The following is an 18,973-nucleotide window of genomic DNA, read 5'->3' on the forward strand; positions in this document are numbered from 1 at the left end:
ATTTGCTCTTTATGAGATACATCAAATTCCCAGGAGGTGATTGCCAGAAAGGAGACTGATTACAGCAAGAGCACTACTGAATCCAAAATGTTTGTCCAAAATATTTGAAGTACCTGGTGCCAGATACATCAGTCCTGGTGCATGTTGACTGAGAAATTTGGATGGTACCAGATTGGTAAGAGTCATTCTAGAAGCATTTGCTCTGGTAGGTGGGAGAATTGTGCTCAGTAAAATAAGGAAGAGGCTTCCAGATCTTCCAAAACCACCGTGGCTCAAATGGAGTCGTGGTGCAGATTAGCCTGGGCTGGAAAAAGTGTTTACATCCACCCATAAGAAATTATGCTGCACTTAGACACACCATTAGAGAAATAGCCAGCTAAGGTGCAGCACGCTTCTAATCTCAGTTTTGGAATTTTCATATCTTGAAGCTATTTTGAAAATGGTCTCAAATATTACACAAGATTTTGCATGAAAGCAAGTTGCCTAATATCAGCATAATCTGCTTTATATGTGTGACCCTGCTGGCCACTTGTTAAGAGTTAAATACTTAGTTCTGTATTCTGGGGAAATTAATTTTGGCTCAAACATTCTTTGGATTTGGGCTCAAACTCCTTTAAACCCACTATTGACTAGACTAAATTATTTACACAATATTTTAATTTCCTCTTGATCCAGTTAACTGTGTTGTATGATTAGGGACAGTGTGACCTGAATCCTAGGGTCATGCAATTTTCTAAACACGAAATCCAGATTAACAAAACCCAATTGCTGGGTTCACATAGCATCTTTTGCATGAAGAAACCAAACTTTGGTTAGGTTGATGACCTGATTCATAGAAAATGTAAGATAAGGGCAGGGATCCCAGCACATTTAATTTAGCTTCATCTACCATGTTCAATCATGTATGCTTGTGTATGTTTGGAGTAGGGTGTATGTCATAAGTCATGACTTTATTCAAATGAAGAAAATAATATCAATTGGATATGACTGACAGATTATGGAATTTGCACCATTTGTATAATGTCAGTGGGTATGTCCCATCATCCTGATTTTTACAGACATCTATGTAATCACAGCCACTTGGCTATCCTGAAGCAGCAGGAATAGGCATATGTGTGTTTTGGGGTGAATTAGTGCTTTTTAGCTATCTGGCACACACAGTTCTGCTACTACAGACCGTCATCAACTTCTTGCCAAGTCAATAGCTTGCTCAGAGTGGTTTCCTGCCTTGGGGCTGTACTGATGGCCACTATAAAACAAATAAAATAAAGGCAGCTTTGTGTTTGGTCCTTATTTTATTCTTAGGAGCAAAATGCATGAATTTATAAACTAACTCGTCATAAGATGACAAAAGAGCAGTCAGATAATGTAATGTAAGCATTAGAACAGTTGGTCCTTCCTGAAAGGGGATGTGGACAATGATGATGTATTAAATTTAATGTGGCCACCTATTCCAGTGGGCTCTCAGAAGTGAGAAATGCATGAAGAACACATTCCTACAGAAATTTTAGGTATTAGGCTTCTTCACCTCAAATATAGCTTATACGGAAATAACAGTTTGGCTGGAGAGGCAGCTCCTTGTTTTTTTCTAATGCTAAGAATATCTGTTGCTATTACAATATTTGGAAAGAAGAAAATAGCAAACCATTTCAGAAAACCCCTCTGAAAGCTACATGGGTTTATTTAAGTGCTTGTGAAAACTCAAGTGATGTGAAAGCTTGTCCCGCCTTAAAAGGAAAATGAGGCAATATAAATATATAAAAGAATGAAAAATCCATTCTGACAGCTTTATGTGTGGATGGCATCCTGTCGTTAAGGGATGGATGAGCTTTCTTTTGAGGGTTTTGCACTTATTTTTGACTTTATGGGATGGGAGCAGGTGGTAACTTGAGTTTCAACCCTTCCTAGATTTTCAGTGGGGGGGGGGAATAGAAGCAATTGAATTAATTACTGTTAATTATGTAATTACATAATGTTGAGTTTTAAAAACAGGAAAGAATCAGTCTACCAATTGTTCGAGCTAAACGACACTATCTGATTGGAAAAGCCACCATCAACCGGAATTTTTCATTGTTTTGTTGATAGAACCATAGTCCTATTTTCTGCAATTGAGTTTGGAGTGGTTTACTTTGAGGAGTTTGTATTGATCCTTTGCTCATGTATTATTGATACACTTCTTGTTAACTTCTGTTTCAAAGCACCATGGAAACTCAGCAACCTGTCAGTGCCCGGTTTGTCTGAAACTTAACCAGGTCACTTAAAGACAAGCGATTACATTCACACAATATGCCAAACCTGGTGATTGTTAACTTGACCTTGTTCTATAAACCAGACACTTTGATTAGTATACGATTCATTTAAGTGTAGAGATATAAAACGTGATCAACCTAATAACCAAACGAAGCGAAGTTTGTTAGAAGTAAGTAAACATCATTCCTGACAAGAACGAGGAGAGGACAACATACAATCACGCTTCAAAACGAAGGAAACATCTAGTCTCCGGGATTATCCCTCTTTTTCGGGCTGCTGCAAAGATCCGGAGTATGGCAGTGAAGAGTTTCTGACCTCTTCGCTGGAAATCTATTGTTCTTCCGGATTTTTGCAGCCAGGTGTGGCAGCCCTCCTTTGTCAACCTGCCCGTCCTTCACACCAAAGGCGAGATCAGAGAAAAGGATCCCTCAGCTTTCGGCGCTACAGGGTTTGTACCCGCCGCCACTTCATCTGCATCTCCGTAGGAACGCCACCCACCCAGGGCTAAACTTTCGATCCATTCGTGTTAAAATTGCTGCCGACGGACGGGACCAAGGATTTACTTATAAGGATTTAAAGGAGAGGGACTAGGCAACTTTAAGACTTGTGGACTTCAACTCCCAGAATTTTCCAGCCAGCTGGTGGCTTGAGAATTATGGGAGTTGAAGTCCACAAGTCTTAAAATTGCCCAGTTTGGGGACCTCTGATTTAACGTATTCAAATATCTTGATCTGGCGCTTCTGTTGATTCATTCATTCATTCATTCCTTTTTCTTTTACGGGTTTAACCAAGAGCAGCAGCCAATGACGGCCCCGTTCTACAGCGCCTGCCTCGTTGCTATAGGAGCCGTCGCCCCATTCCCATGGAAACAGGTTTTGTTGTGCCTGGTTTTCCGCTTCCCTACGCCCCGATTCGAACTCTCGGACGGAGGAGCTGCTGTGGAGAGCACCGCCAAAGGGTGGGTAGCAGCCAGACTTGCAATGGGACGGCTAGCTCTCTTAATAATAGGGATAAGGGAGATATAACTTAAGATCCCCCTCCTCCCCGTGTCCTCATGCACGTAGGATTCGGAGCAGTTCCCTTTTTTTCTTGGGGATTTTGCAAGAAGTTGCTATACTACTGAACTTGGGGGGGGGGGAATGCATTGGAAGTCTATAATGCTTTAAATTCTGGCTTAAGGCAGTGGTCTCCATCCCTTCCTTGCTTATTTCCAGGAGATCGTTTGTTTGTTTGTTTGTTTAGTTGGTTTGTCAAACATGTACGAGAAAACAGGTATAAGTAAAAACGGACATGAACACAGGAAATGGGTACGAATAAACGGGGACAGTAGGACAGGGACGGTAGGCATGATGGTGCGCTTATGCACGCCCCCTTATAGACCTCTTAGAAATGGGGTGAGGTTCACGGTAGACAGTTTAAGGTTAAAGTTATGGGGGTTTGAAGATGTAACAAGAGAGTCAGGTAGAGCATTCCAGGCATTGACCACTCTGTTGCTGAAGTCGTATTTTCTGCAATCGAGTTAGGAGCTGTTTACCTTGAGTTTATATCTATTGTTTGCCCATGTATTATTGTGGTTGAAGCTGAAGTAGTCATTGACAGGTAGGACATTGTAGCAGACAATTATGTGTACTACGCTTAGATCAGACCATAGGCGGGAGGTGGTTTCTCCCTCTTTGATCTGATGCAACGCTTTTACCTCTCTGATTGAATACATTTGTTAAAAATGAATTACTCAAGGTCGCAAACATACCTAATATTCCTTCCTCCTGCTTTCCCCACAACAACCCTGTGAGGTGGATAGGGCTGAGAAAGTGATTAGCCCAAAGTACCCAGCCAGTCTTCATGCCTAAGGTAGGACTAGAATTCATGCCTTCCCAGTTTTTCGCCTGGTGCCATAACGACTCAACATTTTTTTTAAAAAAGTACTTGAAATATTTTTTTAATATATATTTTTATTCTTTTTCTTAAAAAAAAAACCAAAACAACACATACAAAACAAAAGCAAGGAAAAAAAACTTTCCTTCATTTCATCAAGCATGTCGTTTGGTTACAAGTTTTTGTGCATTATTACGAATAACATCACTGGTTTTGCATTAAACATAACTGAATATTTCAGTTATGAAATATTGAGCATTATGTGTTCAAATTACCATTAATATTCTTTCATTTGTAACAATCCTTATTTCCTTGAATTCATAATTATCTATCAAACAACAATAAGTCTTTAAAGTATTATAATATCACCTATCTCCAATGAGAAAAAGCGGAGATTAGAACAAAGAATTCCCATTAATTTATAATATACATTCATATTTTCAATTGACCATAGTGTCACCAATCATCCAGAGTTCCAAGAATAGTTTTCCATTATTAATTATTAATCCATATAGTGGCTAAGTATTGAAATATTTTTTAAAAAACATGCATTTTCTTTTCATGTATGTTTGGTCTTTTTAATATTTCCTACAACTTTCCAGTCAAGCAGGTTACAAAATTGAGCAAAAGTTTAGCATCCAAAGAATTTTGGATCTGGGGTGGTCACTGACTTTTCTGGATGAATCCATACAAAAAGCTATTTAGCTGTGTGACATCATAAGGTCTTTGATTTTTTAAGTCCTGATCCTTGGAGGATGTCCTTCTGAGTAGAAAGAAGCACAAATGGAATACATGAAATGTTGAGAGAGAGACCCTAGTTTGGCGTTTTAAATAAATCAAGAAGCAGTAAATGGGCTCAGTGTGTGAAGAACTCTGCCTCCTAGCTATGCTAGCAATCGTCAATTGTGGTATTTCCCTCAGCTACTGTGTATTTTAAGTTTGGTATTTGGGATTGGGGTTGCTTTTAATGCATTTTAACACTGTTCCCCACTCAGTCATTTATTGAGATGAACAGCTATAGTCATGGAATAAATAAATACACAGACATGGAGAATTGTGAAGATATAAATTTCACTGTAATAATTTTTGAAATATAACAATAGCCTTATTCCTTCAAGCTGAAGGGGAAGTTTTTTAGGGAATGCATCTTTTTAAAAACCAACTTCTCTTTATTCTCCCTGCTGTTTACCATTTTGTTATTGTTGTTGTTCTTCTTTTCCAATTTTATTTCTAAGTGTTACTTAACTCCTGTTTCCTTCTCAAGATCTTCTGCTTGCCATAATGGCCAAGTTGATGCAAGCACCCCCTAAGTTTCTGCCCCCCGAATGGTACATTGCTAACAAGATCCAATACAGTAGTGCCGAGGCCCAGCGCTCTCGTTCGGAACGCTTGGTGGATGAGAGCCAGCGGCTGGTAGATGAAATCGAGAGGACCACTCAGAAGACCCAGAGTGATGTCAACAAGAGAATAGGTGATGGGTGCTTTTGATTCGTTTCTATGGACGTATGTGTACATGAGACTGAAAGCGGGGGGGGGGGGGGGGGGCTGAGCTTGCATAAGATGCTTGAACCATGTCAATTAAAGATCAAGTTGCTGTATTTGTGCAACAATATGCAAAGTTTTGTTTAAGTTTCATTATTGCTTTTTTTGGGGGGGGGAGTAGTATTTTGTGTCCATTTTGTTCGTTTGTGGTTATAGTATATCTGAGGGTCCATCTCTTGCTGGTCACATCTACCCGACCCACCAGAGCAGGCAGGCAAGAATATTGCAGGTCCCATCCCCTAGGGAGATACACCTGGTGGGACCCAGAAGAAGGGCCTTCTCCGTGGTGGCTCCCTCTCTCTGGAACATCATTCCCACAGAGATTACAATGGCCCTTACTCTAACATTCTTCTAGAAGGCACTAAAGACCTGGTTCTGCCAGCAGGCCTGGGGAACGCAGAATGGGATTGAGCTCATTAAATGGCTCGTGTGATCTGCTGTTGCCGGAATGGGGGTTATTATATTATTATATTATTTTATTATGTGATTATTCTTTTATTAGTTTTATTATTTTATATATGTGGTTTTTATATTCCTGGGAGCCGCCTTGAGTTGCCATGTGCAAAAAGGCGGCAATATACATTTCCTATCCTAAAATAAATAAACAAATATATAAATAAATAAAATACACACCCAGAAAACACAGAAAACCCTCATAACCAGAATTGGGACCAGAATTTCCAATTTCTGGTAAGGCCATTGTTATTACGAATTGTGCCTGATTTTATGACCTTTTGTGCCACAGTGAATCACTGCAGTTGTTAAGTGAATCATGCAGTCATTAAGTGAATATGGTGTCACCACTAACTTTGCTTGTCAGAAGTCAGGTTAGAAGGTTTACAAATGGCAATCACATGGGCCTCGGGATGCTGCAACCATCATAAATACTTAACAGATGGCAAATGCCCACATTTTGATTGCTTGTGTGGGGATGCTGCTCTGGCTGTAAGTGTGAGAACTGTTCATAAGTTTGATTGAAAGGGTAAGGGATTGCTGGGTAAGGACTACAGGAAATGGGACAATGGTGCCTTCATGTCACAGGAGTGACAAAAAGAACCCTATCTGAGAGAGGTTGAGGTGCAAAATAGATATCTGAAGCAACTAAAAAACAAAATGGGGAAATTGGCTTCCGTATGTTTTATGCTTCTGGTATAATGTTACAGGCTTTCCTGCTGTTGTGGGCTACCCAGAATTGTTTCAGATGGGGGAACCATAGAAACCTTTTAAACAAATAATTTAAAAGATCTGGGCTTGTCCATGCTAGAATGGCTGTGGGATCCAGGGACCCTCAAAGGGAGTCTTAGAAACTTGCATGCTGGCTGGGGTTGCCTGCTGAAGGGAGCTGTGGTGTGTGTTTGTCACAATTAATTTTATTTATTATTTTATTTATTATTTATTTTATTTATTTTATTTATTTTATTTATTTTATTTATTTTATTTATTTTATTTATTTATTTATTTTATTTATTTTATTTATTTTATTTATTTTATTTATTTTATTAATTTTATTAATTTTATTTATTTTATTTATTTTATTTTATTTATTTTATTTATTTTATTTATTTTATTTATTTTATTTATTATTTTATTTATTTTATTTATTTTAGGAAATTTATATTGCCTCTTCTTCGCACATGGCGACTCAAGGCAGCTTACAAAAATATAAAAGCCTCCTATATAAAACAATAAAACTAATAAAAGAGTGACTGATATAATAAGATAATAAAATAATATAATAAAATATATAATAATTTATATTTGTTTCTTCCTGCTGTTTCCAACATTTGAGAGCCACAAAAGACATGGTTGTCCCATAATGAGGCAATGGTGATTTTTTTTTGTCCCTGGAGGGAAACGGGTTGGAGGTTGTTTTAACTGGAGAAAAAAAAAAATTAACATGCCCATTTGACTGTGTCCATTTTTAAAAAGAAAACTATATTATTCTGCTGGCGGGAGCCTTTTGGTCAACACATTTTAGCAATACAATGTTGGGCTGCAAAAATGGGCTTGTTGTTCATGCAGAACTCTGGTTGTCCATCACACTCCTAAACCATTGGGAAGCTCTTAAATATTGAGTTTTGAGATGAATGTCCAGATATTTATTTGTTTGTTTGTTTGTTTATGGAAAATTTTATTGCTGCCTATTTGCACATGGCGACTCAAGGCGGCTTACAAGAATATAAATATCTCATATATAAAACAATAAAACTAATAAAAGAGAATTTATTATAATCATATAATAAACGAATAAAATAATATAATAAAATAACCCTCCACCCCTTGCAATGTACGATGATTAACATGTCCACCCAAGATGCTTAATCAGGTAAGGTAAAGATGCAACAGTTGCATTTGTAAAATATACAGTTTACAGTTTTAGAGTTTTGAGTCTCATCATACCATGCAAGCCCAGATTTTGGGGGGTTAGTTTATGGTTCAGTATATTGCGCAACCCCGGAAAATGGGTTGATTCAATACTGTGTGAACTCAGTCCTTGAATTGATGGCATCATTCACTTGAGCTTCATCCACATGGTCTGTTATGGATGGTCATCAGATTCTCCTTTTGGATGAAGCCCTGAGATGCAGCTGCTGCTGGACTTGGATGCTGCCTTCCTCTACCTTGGGGTGATTGAGTATTCTCACTTCTGCAGAACAGAGACTTGAGGAGATAAAATTCTGGAGGCAGCAGTTGGATGACAAGCTTGACCAGATTGTGAAGGAGACTGAAGTGCTTTTGTCATTCAAAACAAGGCTGGAAAAGGCTCTGGAGGGCTGCAAAGAACCACTTTTCACTGCTCAGGAGTGTCTCTTAAACCGGTGAGAGGATTATTTCTTTTTGGACTTGAGAGGCCACTTCAGTTTCTACTTGCTGGAGGCAGGCGGGATAAACTTGTCTGGATTAAGAAGCTGTGTAATGTCATCATGACTGGTTAGCTGGGAGAAAAGGTCTTGAGTCACTCATCGTCGCTGGCAGGAAAAAATGTTATGAGAAATAACTGGAGACGTGGGAATATTTAGTCTAGAAAAGAGAATGGTGATCTTCAAGTTTCTGAAAGGCTTGCAGGAAGGAGAAGGGCTTGTTTGGCGTTGTTCCTGGTGACAGGCAAGAAACAATAGGTTTAAATTAACTTCCTGAACTCTAACTTATGAATCAAAGGAGCTGGCTGCCGTATGAAGCAGAAAGTTCTCTTTTACATCGGAGGCTGCATGGTTATCTGTCAGAGATGCAGGGAGGTCAAACGCGATTTCATTAAGGGCTGCATCAGGGTTGTGTTTCACCTTGGGGGGACGGGGAGGGCATGGCCACGGTGGGTGTGGCAAGCTCAACACCACTCATGTGGTGGGTGCCTGTGGTGGCCTGAGCGTTTTGCCAGTGAAAACAGGCTCCCGAGCTCCGTTTTCGGCTGCGATGGCCTCCTGCAACCAATTTTGCTGGCAGAGGCACCGCTGGCTGGTCCTTCACTGTTTCCAGGGTGGCCCTGTGGGTCAGATCTAAGCACCCCGTGGACCAGATATGGCCTGTGGGCCTTGAGTTTGACACCCCTGCAATAGTAGATCCTGCAGTAGGGTTTAAACGTGGTGACCTCTAATGTCACTTCTAACGCTGATTCTATGGATAAATGACACAGGTAGTCCTTGATTTACAATAATTCATTTATTGTAAGTTACAAAGTTCACTGGAAAAAAAAGACTTATGACCATTTTTCAAACTTGTGACCATTGCAGCATAGCCCCATGGTCATGTGATCAAAATTTGGCAACTGGCATGTATCTATGATAGTTGCAGCAGTCTCCCGGGGTCATGTGATCACCTTTTGGGCCAGCATAGTCAATGAGGAAGCCAGATTGACTTGACAACCATGTTGCTAAATTAACAACGGCAGTGTTTCACTTAACAAGCGTGGCAAGAAAGGTCGTAAAATGGGGCAAAATTCACTTAAAAAGTGCCGTGCTTAGTAACAGAAATTTTGAGCTCAACCGTGGCCATAAATCAAGGACTACCTGTAGTATATTTCAATTGGACAGCAAATAAAATTTCCTAATGACTCTTGGCAATGGAACAGGCTGCCTCGGGAGATGTTGGACTTCTACACGGGACATGTTTAAACAAAGGCTCGCTCGCCATCTGTGGGGAAACTGAAGTAGTGGATTTCTGCACTGAGCAGCGAAGTGAAGGAAATGATCTCCAAGCTACCTTCTGTGCTGTGATGGTTCTACAGCTAAGTAGTGTAACATCTGTGTTGCATGGAGAAGATCTTGGCCTAACCCCATGAATAGCTACCCTGTTTCCCCTAAAATAAGACCTCCCTGGATAATAAGCCCAATTGGGGGGGGGGGTTTGAGCGCATGTGTTAAAATAAGCCCTCCCTAAAAATAAGCCCACCCCGAAAATATTGCAACACAGCAGCAGCCATGACATGACCACGCTGGCCACCTCCTGCACCTCAAAAATAAGAAGACCTCCCCGAAAATAAGGCCAAGTGCTTATTTCGGGGATCCAAACAAAATAATATCCTGTCTTATTTTGGGGGAAACACGGTAGGTAGGGCTGGGGAAGCCCTTTCTAAATATTAAAGAGCTGTTGTAACCAATAGAGGACTATTAAGCCATATTTGTATTATTTATATTAATATAATATAAATAATATTGAGGACGCAGTGGCTCAGTGGCTAAGATACTGAGCTTTCAGTCAGAAAGATTAGCAGTTCGGTGGTCCGAATCCCTAGCGCCGCATAACAGAGTGAGCTCCCGTTACTTGTCCCAGCTTCTGCCAACATAGCAGTTCAAAAACACATAAAAATTAGGGACCACTTTGGTGGGAAAGTAACAGTGTTCTGTGCGCTTTCGGCATTTAGTCATGCCGGCCACATGACCACGGAGATGTCTTCAGACACCGCTGGCCCTTTTGTTTTGAAACGGTGATGAGCACCGTCCCCTCAAGTCGGGAATGACATATATGCACATATGTGCGAGGGGAACCTTTATGTTTTACTTTTTAAGCCAGATGGTTTGATTTAAGACCTATGCCAGAGTAATGTGATTGAATCCATATATTATGTTTGCACAACACAACTGGCTACTTGTAGGTTTGCACCGTATATAAAATCCTAAACTAGCCTGATAAATTGGGTTTGTATTACAGGTAATCCTTGACTTATGACCACAACTGAGCCCGAAATATCTGTTGCTAAGCAAAACAGATGTTTAGTGAGTCGTGACCCATTTTATAACCTTTATTAGTGACAGTTTGCAAAAGGGAGCGAAACTCACCTAACAACTGGGCTCACTTAGCAAAAGAAATTTTGGCTTAATTGTGGTTGTAACTTGAGGGTTACTTGAATTACACCCTTGACGTGCGCTTTGCATTGATTTCCAGCAGGATACAATCCCAAGTGTTGATAGCTGTCTTATCTTCTTGGGTGTGGGTGTCTGTTGTGCTGTAGGTTCTTCCCTCAAAAGAGATTTGGGGAAATATGATAAATTAGTACCTTTTGGTGATTGAGTTCTTCTTTTGTAGCAGCCTCCATCAGAGATGTAGGCCAGTGTTGCTCAACCTTGGCGACTTTAAGTCCTGTGGACTTCAACTCCCAGAATCCCAGAATCCCCCAGCCAGCTGTGCTTCAATTCTGGGAGTTGAAGCCCACAGGACTTAAAGTCACCAAGGTTGAGAAACACTGATCTAGGCAGTGCATTGACTCTTGCAGGAAAGTTCTGAAAAAAGCTGTTCAGAAGAGCATTGATAGTCATCTATTCCTGCCTATTTATTTTAGTTCGGTTGTTGATGCTTTATACGATTCTATTGGTTTTGAATTATATTGATCTTTGTGTGTTATGGTAACGTGCTTAAATTTTAGTTGTGCACAGCTGTGAATCCTTGGGAAGTATAGTGATATAAAAATATAATAAGTACATAAATTCCTTCCCATATTATATTGTTGTTCAGGTGTGATAAAAGGTAGGCTACATTTGAGACGTTTTTAATTTATTTTCTGTGTATGTGCCTTTATTGATTAATTTTATTTTTTATTTATTTGTGAAATTTGTTTGCCACTTATCTCACCATGGAGCTACTCTAGGCAGCTTATAACAATAAAATGCAGGGCGGGGGGAAATAAGACATGCTACATTATTTGGCAAACATTGATGTAGTTCCAGAGCCAGGATTTCCTGATGTGGCACAGGGAAGAAAAAACCCAAAATACTTTTTGTTTTTGTTTCAGGGAAAGGCGGGTTGGCATTGACTTGGTCCATGATGAAGTGGAACGGGAGCTGATCAAAGAAGTTGAGGTCTTCCAGGGAGTTGTTGCTCTGCTTGAACGTACACTGGAACAAACTGATGAGCAACTCAGGTATGGGGAAAGCAAAGTTCTGAGACAGGCAGGAAGAAAAGAGAAAGCTGTGTGGATCCTGCAGATGACATGGGAAATAGGGAAGAGCCAAAAGTGAGATGCAGTATGAATAAAGCTGTTAATCCCACAGAGTCAAGGGAGGCCGGGGGAAGGCCAACATATGGATGCAGTCTTTGATCGACTATAGCTTAATGCAGGGGTGTCAAACTTGATTTCATTGAGGGCCGCATCAGGGTTGTGTTTGACCTCGGTGTGTGTGTGTAAGGATGGTGGTGGCCAGGGGGGCATGACCAGCTCGACATCATGTGTTGGGGGCGCTTGTGGTGCCTCAAGCGCTTTGCCAGCGAAAATGGGCTCCCGAGCTCTGTTTTTGGCTGCGACAGCTTCCTGCAACCCTCTGCCAGTGAAAACGGAGCTCGGGAGGGCTGTGGGCTGCCTTTGCAAGCTCCATTTTCAGCTGTGATGACCTCCTGCAATCCTCTGCCAGTGAAAACAGAGTTTGGGAGTGCTGCCTGCAGGTCTCCTGTGCTGTTTTCATTGGCAGAGGCACCATGGACCAGTCCTTTGCTGTTTCCAGGACAACCTCGTGGACCAGATCTAAGCACCCTGTGGGCCGGATCCAGCCCCCGGGCCTTGAGTTTGACACCCCTGGCTTAATGGAACAATAGCTATTCTGCATGTAAAAATTCTCAGGTACAAATGAGCAAAGTTTTCCTCTTATTTCCAAACCATGAAATTTGGGTGGACTGCGCATTGACAATGTCAGGCGCAACGAATCAGAACCCTTTGTAAGGTTGCAGCATAAACCATTTACTGAAACCTATGTACAACATTCTGCTCAAGGAACAGCACAAAATTGGCCCTAGAGAAGGGCCAACTGAGTTCAAGGGAGGATGGGCTTGGATCTCTTGTGGCAATGCAAGGACTCTAAACTGATGACACATTTAACTCTGCCCTCCAGTTTTGCCTGCTCCTCTTCTACAGACACATGCAGGAGGAAGGTGAGCTGGTCTCTTCACTCTACAGCAAAAGTTGTGAGAGGAAAAAAAGCCTTCTTTGCAAATCTGGTGTTCTGTTCCATGGGGATTGTGGTATGCACAATACTGCTCTAATGTATCCGTTATGCTGTATAAAGTCCTTTGATATATATGTAATCTGCATTTTAGGACTTTATGGCTGGGCAGCTTTTTATATAGTCTCTTCTCAAAGATTGTTTTTCCTCTTTCAGGCTTAATCGCACAGCCAAATACAATCTTGAACAGGACTTGAAGGATAAATTCACGGCCTTCACAATTGACAACTATTGCTCCAATCTGACCAACAACTCTACTGATATTGGATATGCCCAAAATGTTGTGAAGGTTGAGGAGAAGTAAGTGTCACATGGGGAACTGAGTGGGAAAACCAGGAAAACCTGTCATTGGGACACATTGGCTTTTCTGCAACCATGGTCCATTTCAACAAAGGCCAAATTGGGAAGGAGCTGGGTAGTAGATGGTGCCACAGGTGAGAATAGCAAGGTTATTTTCTTCATATTTGAGGACAAGACTTTGATTGGAAGTTTGTGACCACCAGTTGTGACCAACTTGTGACTTTAACATACACATCCTGTGGATATACTTGATTGTGATTCTTATCCTCTATATTGCTTGCTTGCTTGCTATCGGCTGCCATAGTAACAGGGAGGGAGGGGGTTTCAGTATTTTGGAGGGGAATCATGCTGGAAGAGATATCTCGGGATGAAGAGGGAATTTTGTTCTCACCATCTTCTGCGCATGCTGCATGGTCTTGTTTAGGTCTGGTCAAGGTTAACCGTCTCGGCATACCAGATGGATGACCCCACCTGAAGATGCACACCACATGACACCCTTGGGGGTTGGAGATTGGACATTTAGCTTGGGGTTGTTGGGGGGAGGGATTTGGGTAAACTTTTGATATGTACAATTTTGCGCCTTTTAGCTTTAGATTTTGCTTTAGTTTCGTTGCTTTCATTTCATATTCAGTAAAAGTACCTTTTCTCTAAAACAATGGAGTTGGGGTTGTCCTTTCTTGAATGTTGAAGGAGGCACATCTGATATCTTGCCTGCAAGATTTGAACATTTCACAATGATTCCCATCCTTTTCCCTGACTCTGAGGGGTTCCATGTGGGAGTCAATTTTTTCCCCTCTTATTTTTGGACAGCTCAGTGAGCCCTGAACAATGGCTGGATTTCTCCAACACAAATGTTGAAAAAGCTGACAAACAGCGAAACAATTCCCTGGCTCTCAGAGCCTTGATTGACAGCATTTTGTCCCAGACTGCAAGTGACATGCGCAAGCAAAACAGGACAGTAAACATTGCGTTCCAGAATAGGGTGAAGGAGACCAAGGATGCCAAGAACAAATTAGAAATACACCTGGCAAAGGTAAATATTGGAGGGGTGCCCAACTTTGGGATGGGGAGTAAAAAAAGGGGGAAGGAAAGAAACACATCTTCATTCTCAAAATGCAATGCGCCCCTCCCCAGCACGTTCCCCTGGGCATGTACGTGTGGCTCCCTCTCCACGGGCCCGCCTCTCCTGCACATACCTGCATGGCCGCCCCGCACATGCCCTGCCTCCCGTGCATGCATGGCAGAGACCTGAAGACCAGCTGGCCAGTGGGAGTCATGTGCACATGTGCGGTGGAGCTGAACTGAGGTGACTGTCAGGGTTGCAAATAGCATCCAAAAGTAAATCAGAGTCCAAGGCAAAGTATTGCTCAAAGTTCCAATTTATTAAGAGAGCCATATTGGCACATCTGGGAAAACCCGAATCTGAAAGCTTCCCGGTTTTCCCCACACAGTTGAAAGTTCAAGATCTTGCCCCCCACACCCACAAGTCCATCATATGGTCCAATCTTCCACTGCCATGCTGGTAGTTCCACCCATCCAGTTCCAGTCAGGTGCAGAGGTGCAAAGGCAAAGGATGACCTTGGTTTTCTAGAAAGAATTGTGTTATGGCTACATAGCATCTAACTCCTACAATCCCCCCTCCCATTTTCCCACAATAGAAAATGCATAGTAGAATAGAAAGTGTGGCAGGCCAAAGATCCGCCCCCCACCAAAAGATGGCTGCAGTCATGACAGCAATGGCTTGCATGCCACCTCTGGCACACGTGCCATAGGTTTGCCATCACGGTCCTACATGGACCGCCATTAAACTTTCAAGGGATCCAATTGCACGGTATTAACACAGCTGAAATGTGTCCCTCCCTTCGTTTTATGTGTGTTTAAAGCTGATGGAGGAGATCAACTCTCAGACCAAAAATATTGATGCTCTGAGGAAAGCTATCCTGGATAAGAAGGGGCCAGCCCAGGTGGCCCAAACTCGCCTGGAGACCCGCACTCACCGTCCAAATGTAGAGCTTTGCCGAGACATGGTGCAATATCGACTCATGAATGAAGTGCAGGAAATCAACCATAATATCCAGAGGCAAGTACAATGCAGAAGCTACGGGGCTTAGTTCAATCTGGGGCTTATCTCAGGAAGTTAGTACTTTCTGCGGCAAAGGAGGAGCAGGAAACAGTGTGAGATCCCTGTTCTGCAAAACCCATATGCGCAGTGGATCATTGCATTTCATTTTGTGATTGATCGTTTGGTTGTTGGCCTGTCAGTTGCCTTAATTCTAGACCAAATTCTCCCTCTTCTGGTCAAAGATTTCAGTGGATTTGTGGAGTGACTTCTCTCCATTAGAAGTGAAGGTGGGGCTGCTTCACGGGGGAGATCAGAGCAGTTGGTGGCCTCTTCTATGGACAATGAATTTAAATGGAGGGAGTCTTGATCCTAAGGTATCATCAATATGACCCACAGCAGAATTAAACTCTGGGAAAGTGCATAGCATTCTGAGTCCTAGGGAATGATTTTTCTTCTTGGTCTTCTAGTTCTGGCTCTAAATGAAACTTTAAGATCCACAAGCAATGCTACTACTGTAATGCGCTCTATATGGGGCAGCCCTTGAAGAGCGTTCGGAGACTTCAGCTTATCCAGAATGCAGCCGCGCGAGCGATTGTGGGTGCACCTCGGTACATCCACGTTACACCTATCCTCTGCGAGCTGCACTGGCTGCCTGTTGGACTCTGGATGCGCTTCAAGGTGCTAGTCATTATTTTTAAAGCCCTACATGGTATTGGACCTGGGTACTTGAGAGACCGCCTCCTGCTAATTACCTCCCTACGACCAATTAGATCCCACAGATTAGGCCTCCTCCGAATACCATCCGCTAGCCAATGTCGACCCCTCGGGGGAGGGCCTTCTTTGTGGCTGCTCTGGCCCTCTGGAACGATCTCCCCATGGAGATTCAGACCCTCACCAACCTTCAGGCTTTCCGCAAAGCTATTAAGACCTGGCTGATCCGGCAGGCCTGGGGCTGATGAGTTCCCAGCCCCACTTGAATTGTTGTGACTGTTGTGTTGTTTTTATGCTGTTTTTTTGTATTTGTTTTTGTCTTTGTTTGTTTTTTGTATTACCCCCTTCCCCACCTTGTTTGTTAGCCGCCTTGAGTCCCTCGGGAATAGGGCGGCATACAAGTGTAATAAACATTACAAACATTACATTACATTACTAGGAATCCCAGCAATCCAAATGAGACCGATTGAGACTGAGAACAGGTGCTTCTAGCAGCTGAGTTGGGAGGCATTTGCCTGCCGTTCTGGCAAGCAGGCATACGTGACACACAAGAGCAGCCTCATTACCATGAAGTTCTGTTCGTATTACAAGCTTGGTGGTGTTGGGTAAAGACTTTCGCAGATGCATTTGTTCAATGGGCCAAGCTTGGGTAATGTTAAAGTAGGTATTTGTAACTTGGCCTGTTGTGCAAACCTACACCCCTAAGTTGTGAACATGTTCCCTGACAGATTCTGATTGTCCATCAGAGGAATTTGGTGACAAACGGGGCACCTCGTGTATTGACAACAAATTGCTAGGATTCCGGCTGTTCTTTCCCATTCAGACCTAGATAGCTTTCAGACAGCTGGAAAGAGTATTTCTCCCACTCCCCAGTTCAGACTGGCAGTGTACAAATTGGGTACATTCCCTAAAGCTTGATTGTTTTCTAACACCAATGACCCCACAAATGCCCTCTTCAGGAACTTTTTTCTTCTTTCAAGGTTGCCAGACGCTCTGTCTTCTGCAATGAGGCGTTAACAATTGCTTAGAGCCACATGGCCACCCTCCGCCGCCTGTTTTCCCTACAAGTTGGGAGGACAGGGATCCAAGGTAGCAAAAGACAACTGAGACGGCAGCTATCTACTTCCTTGGATGCTGCAGATCAAAACAATCCCAGATAACGGAGCAAGGCAAATACCAAAGGCTCCATCCCTTCAGAGTCAAGGTTACGGGAGGAGTTAGTTCCCTGCAGGAGATAATTTAGTGCCAATGAGACAGAATCTCTTGGAAACTGAACCTACTTGCTTTTCTGAGGATTAGAAATGGACACTCATCTCTTGTGACATATTAAAGTGGAAGCAGGGACGGACCAGAGCACAGAATCAGAAGATTGTCATGATTTGTTTGACTGAAGCCCTGGAGATGCTTGCCAAACTCTAGAAAGTAGTGGCCTTCACCCTGGGGTGAAATGCTATCAGTTTGGACCAGTTCTCCTGAACCAGTAGTAAAAAAACTGCTACCGGTTTAGGTGAACCAGTATTTCCAATGATCAGCTGTGACACACGATTTATATTAGCTAGAACCATCGGATTTCCTGTTTTCTAGCTAATATAAATTGTGTGGCACAGCTGATCGTCGAAAATACTGTGGATTTCCCCCACCCAACTGTTCTACTTACCTTTGCAGGTGTGCTCGGTAGCAGGCTCCACCCACCCACCCAGACATCATCACATTGTTTTTTACACTTTGCACATGCGTGGAGGTTGCATGTGCTCACTTTACTCACACGCGTGCAAACCTGTAGCGAAGGTAAGTTGATTTCATCCTTGCCTTCACCATTTTTCCTGTTCCTCCCTTAGGCTGATGGACACATTGGCTCAGGCTGAAATAGAACTGAAAGGCCTAAACCGCCGGCAGCTCTCCCTGGAGGAAGAGATTGAAGTCAAAGCAAATACTCTTTATATTGATGAAGTGCTCTGCATGCAGATGAGAGAGTCCATTTCCATCAATAATTTCTGATCCGTGAGGCTGGCGGAATCTCTGCTTGGCTGGACCCTTACGAGTAGATCTTGAAACATTGGCTTAAAACTTTCGAGAATCTTTTATAGAAGCCAAACATCTGCCCTGAACTTTCTACCAGATAATAAATTAGTGAAACCTTGAGCCCAAGTTCATCATAAACTCTTGGAAGGTCCCTGTGACAGAGGACTAGGGTGAAAGTGACGATGGCTGGGAAGAAAACAAGTAGGACTTGAACTAGTGTCTTTAGTGCAGATCAGGGGTGGGGTTCAAATTTTTTTGCAACCGGTTCTCTGCCTGGTTACTGGGTGTGTGGTCATGGTGGGCGTCACCTACTTGGCCTCCTGCACCACAGTGGGGGGTGGGTGGGTTTTGCTCTCCCCAGGCACCGGGAGGCTTTTCTCATGGCTCCGGTATGGCCCATTTCCAGACTTCGGGAGGTCTGTTTTTCATCCTCCCAGAGCAGTGGTGGGATTCAGCCAGTTCGCACCTATTTGGGAGAACCGGTTGTTAACTTTCTGTGCAGCTCAGAGAACCGGTTGTTGGAAGAAATCTCCTTTTGATTTTTTCCCACTTTACAGGGCTAATCCTGTAAGAAAGGCAAGAAGGAAACACTCTGGTATTGTTTCTAGCCTAATCTTTATTGCCCTGATTACAGAAACTGCCTCTCCGATTAACCCTTATTACATTGTAACAGCTAAAGCGAAGCGTGCATTGATGTGAGTCATATTAAGTTGGCCATGCCCACCCAGCCACATGACCACCGAGCCAAGCCTACCCAGCTGGTCATTGGGGCAGAGAACCGGTTGTT

The 18,973-nt window shown here is 42.5% G+C and overlaps 1 protein-coding gene across 1 annotated transcript; it reads left to right on the forward strand.

Moving 5' to 3' along the window:
• Positions 1–2,993: 2,993 nt before the first annotated feature.
• TEKT1 (tektin 1) lies at positions 2,994–18,629 on the forward strand. The gene is made up of 8 exons (XM_032215000.1): positions 2,994–3,208; positions 5,390–5,596; positions 8,321–8,486; positions 11,891–12,019; positions 13,248–13,391; positions 14,202–14,424; positions 15,275–15,471; positions 18,003–18,629. The coding sequence occupies exons 2-8, from the start codon at positions 5,407–5,409 to the stop codon at positions 18,160–18,162; spliced, it is 1,209 nt and encodes a 402-aa protein (XP_032070891.1). The 5' UTR covers positions 2,994–3,208; positions 5,390–5,406; the 3' UTR covers positions 18,163–18,629.
• The last annotated feature ends 344 nt before the right edge of the window (positions 18,630–18,973 follow it).

Source organism: Thamnophis elegans, chromosome 4 (assembly GCF_009769535.1).
Source record: "Thamnophis elegans isolate rThaEle1 chromosome 4, rThaEle1.pri, whole genome shotgun sequence".
Classification (NCBI taxonomy): Eukaryota; Metazoa; Chordata; class Lepidosauria; order Squamata; family Colubridae; genus Thamnophis; species Thamnophis elegans.